At 59.0% G+C, this 2,500-nt stretch overlaps 1 protein-coding gene across 1 annotated transcript in view; it reads left to right on the top strand.

The window, feature by feature from the left end:
• Nucleotides 1-307: 307 nt before the first annotated feature.
• Nucleotides 308-2,500, top strand: part of LOC125031336 (hemocyanin-like) — a 2,916-nt gene continuing 723 nt past the window's right edge. Inside the window, 3 exon segments of the mRNA XM_047622041.1 lie at nt 308-1,712; nt 1,714-2,107; nt 2,312-2,500. The exon segment at nt 2,312-2,500 is cut by the window's right edge and continues 723 nt beyond it. Coding sequence (XP_047477997.1) covers nt 543-1,712; nt 1,714-2,107; nt 2,312-2,500 — 1,753 coding nt within the window. The 5' untranslated portion in view covers nt 308-542.

Below are 2,500 nucleotides of genomic sequence, written 5' to 3'. Positions count from 1 at the left end.
AAGGATAAGAAGCTCTTAAGATCATGTCTGTAAGAGTCTATTAGCGACTCTGCTTGATGCGATGGTATACATAGTAAAGATGTTGCCTCCACCACGTATATGTTGCACCGGTGTTCATGGGATCTGTGGTCAACTTAAGGTCATACGTTGATAAAAACTGTTTTAGTTTAACGAGACCAGAGTATGTCAGTGTGTAAATATGGTATAAGTATGATGCCAAAGATAAGATCCTTGATCATTTGATAAGGAGGTGATAGTAGTCATTAAAACTTTCCCACGCATCGGAACCCTGGCCATTATACTTTTGGTGAAGAAGGCGCTGTCTTGCACGACAGTAATCGTTAGACAGGTCGACGGCACAAGCAACGCTGCCTGTGCCACCTTTGGCTCAAAGGGACCACAAAAGCCTGATCTTATCACGTGTTGCCAAGTGCCGCCGGAGGCCACTGTGGCGAGTTCTGTCCTTGCGAGAGGCTACGGCGGCGCCCCCTGCGACGTATATAAGGGCGCGGAGCCCAGCGCTCGCCTTCACTGCCGGCGAAATGAAGGTGCTGTTCCTCGCGGTGGCGCTGCTCTCCGCCTCGGGCCTCGCCGAGGACAACCTCGCGCACAGGCAGCAGGCGATCAACAGGCTTCTCTACAGGGTGAATGAGCCTCTGCTGTCCTCCTTCACCGATCTAAAGGAGCTGGCGATGACCTGGGACCCACGGGCCCACGTGGGGCACTGCAGGGACGAGGGCGCCGCCGTCGACCGCATCATGACCGAGCTAGAGCAAGGGCGGCTCCGCGGGAAGAGGCAGTGGTTCTCGCTGTTCAACCCGCGCCAGAGGGAGGAGGCGCTCATGCTGATCCACGTGCTGCTGTCCTGCAAGGATTTCCAGACGTTCAAGGGCAACGCGGCTTTCTTCCGCGAGCGAATGAACGAGGGCGAGTTCGTGTACGCGCTCTACGTGTCCGTCACGCACTCCAAGATGACGCAGGAGGTCATCCTGCCTCCGCTTTACGAGGTCACGCCTCATATGTTCACCAACTCGGAGGTCATCCAGAAGGCGTACGAGGCCAAGATGCTGCAGACGCCCGGCCGCTTCAGGATGACGTTCACCGGCACGCTCAAGAACACCGAGCAGCGCGTGGCGTACTTCGGCGAGGACATCGGCATGAACTCGCACCACGTCCACTGGCACATGGACTTCCCCTTCTGGTGGGACGGCGAGCACATCGACAGGAAGGGCGAGCTGTTCTTCTGGGCGCACCACCAGCTCACCGCGCGCTTCGACTCCGAGCGCCTCTCCAACCACCTGCCCATCGTCGACGAGCTGCACTGGGACCGCCCCATCGACGAGGGCTTCGCGCCGCACACCGTGTACAAGTACGGCGGCGAGTTCCCGACGCGGCCCGACAACCTCGTGTTCGAGGACGTTGCGGGCGTGGCGCGCATCCGGGACCTAATGGAGGTCGACGAGCGCCTCCGGGACTCGATCGCGCGCGGTTTCGTCTACGCCGCGAACGGCACCGTGATCAGCCTGAAGAACGAGCGCGGCATCGACATCCTGGGTGACATTATCGAGTCGTCGACGTACAGCGTGAACGAGCAGTACTACGGGTCGCTGCACAACCAGGCCCACCGCGTGCTCGGCGCCCAGTCCGACCCGGTGGGCAAGTTCAAGATGCCGCCGGGCGTGATGGAGCACTTCGAGACCGCTACCCGCGACCCCTGCCTTCTTCCGTCTCCATAAATACATGGATACTATTTTCAAGGAGCACAAGGACTCCCTGCCGCCCTACTCCAAGAAGGACCTCGAGTACGACAACGTCCTCGTCACCTACGCGGAGGTGTCAGAGCTCGTCACCTACTTCGAGGATTTCGAGTTCGACCTGACCAACGCCTTCGACAGCACGGAGGACCTCGAGGACGTCCCCGTCACTGCCTACGTTTCCCGACTTAACCACAAACCCTTCAGCTTCGACATCTACGCCGACGCCAAACACGCCGACTCGGTGACGGTCAGGATCCACATCTGCCCGAGGTTCGACAGCAACGGCATGCAGATCCCCTTCGACAACAACCGCTGGAGGTGCATCGAGCTCGACAAATTCTGGACGACAGGTGAGTGGGCGGCGGAGGGCGGTTGAAGGCGGTTGAGGGCGGTTGGACGGCCTTTGGGAAGCTGTCCCTCCGGTGGTGTTTCTTTGTCACGCTATCTTCCTGTGTGTGAGAGTTCATGTACATGTGTTTATACTGATTTTGCTTTACTGAATTCCAAATCTGTCACCTGGTGTGTTTGACTAAGCCCTGCCCTCCGCGTTGCAGTGAAGGCGGGCGAAAACCACATCGTCCGCAATTCCAGCGAGTCGTCGGTCACCATCCCCGACCGCATCCCGTTCAAGACGCTGATGAAGCAGGCGGACGAAGCCGTCGCAAGCAACACCGACCTTCCGCACAACATCGCTCGCGCTCGGGGCTGCGGCCTCCCCCAGCGCCTCCTGCTCCCCAAGGGCA

This window comes from Penaeus chinensis, chromosome 12, assembly GCF_019202785.1.
Source record: "Penaeus chinensis breed Huanghai No. 1 chromosome 12, ASM1920278v2, whole genome shotgun sequence".
Taxonomy (NCBI): Eukaryota; Metazoa; Arthropoda; class Malacostraca; order Decapoda; family Penaeidae; genus Penaeus; species Penaeus chinensis.
This window is presented reverse-complemented; position numbering and strand designations above follow the sequence as displayed.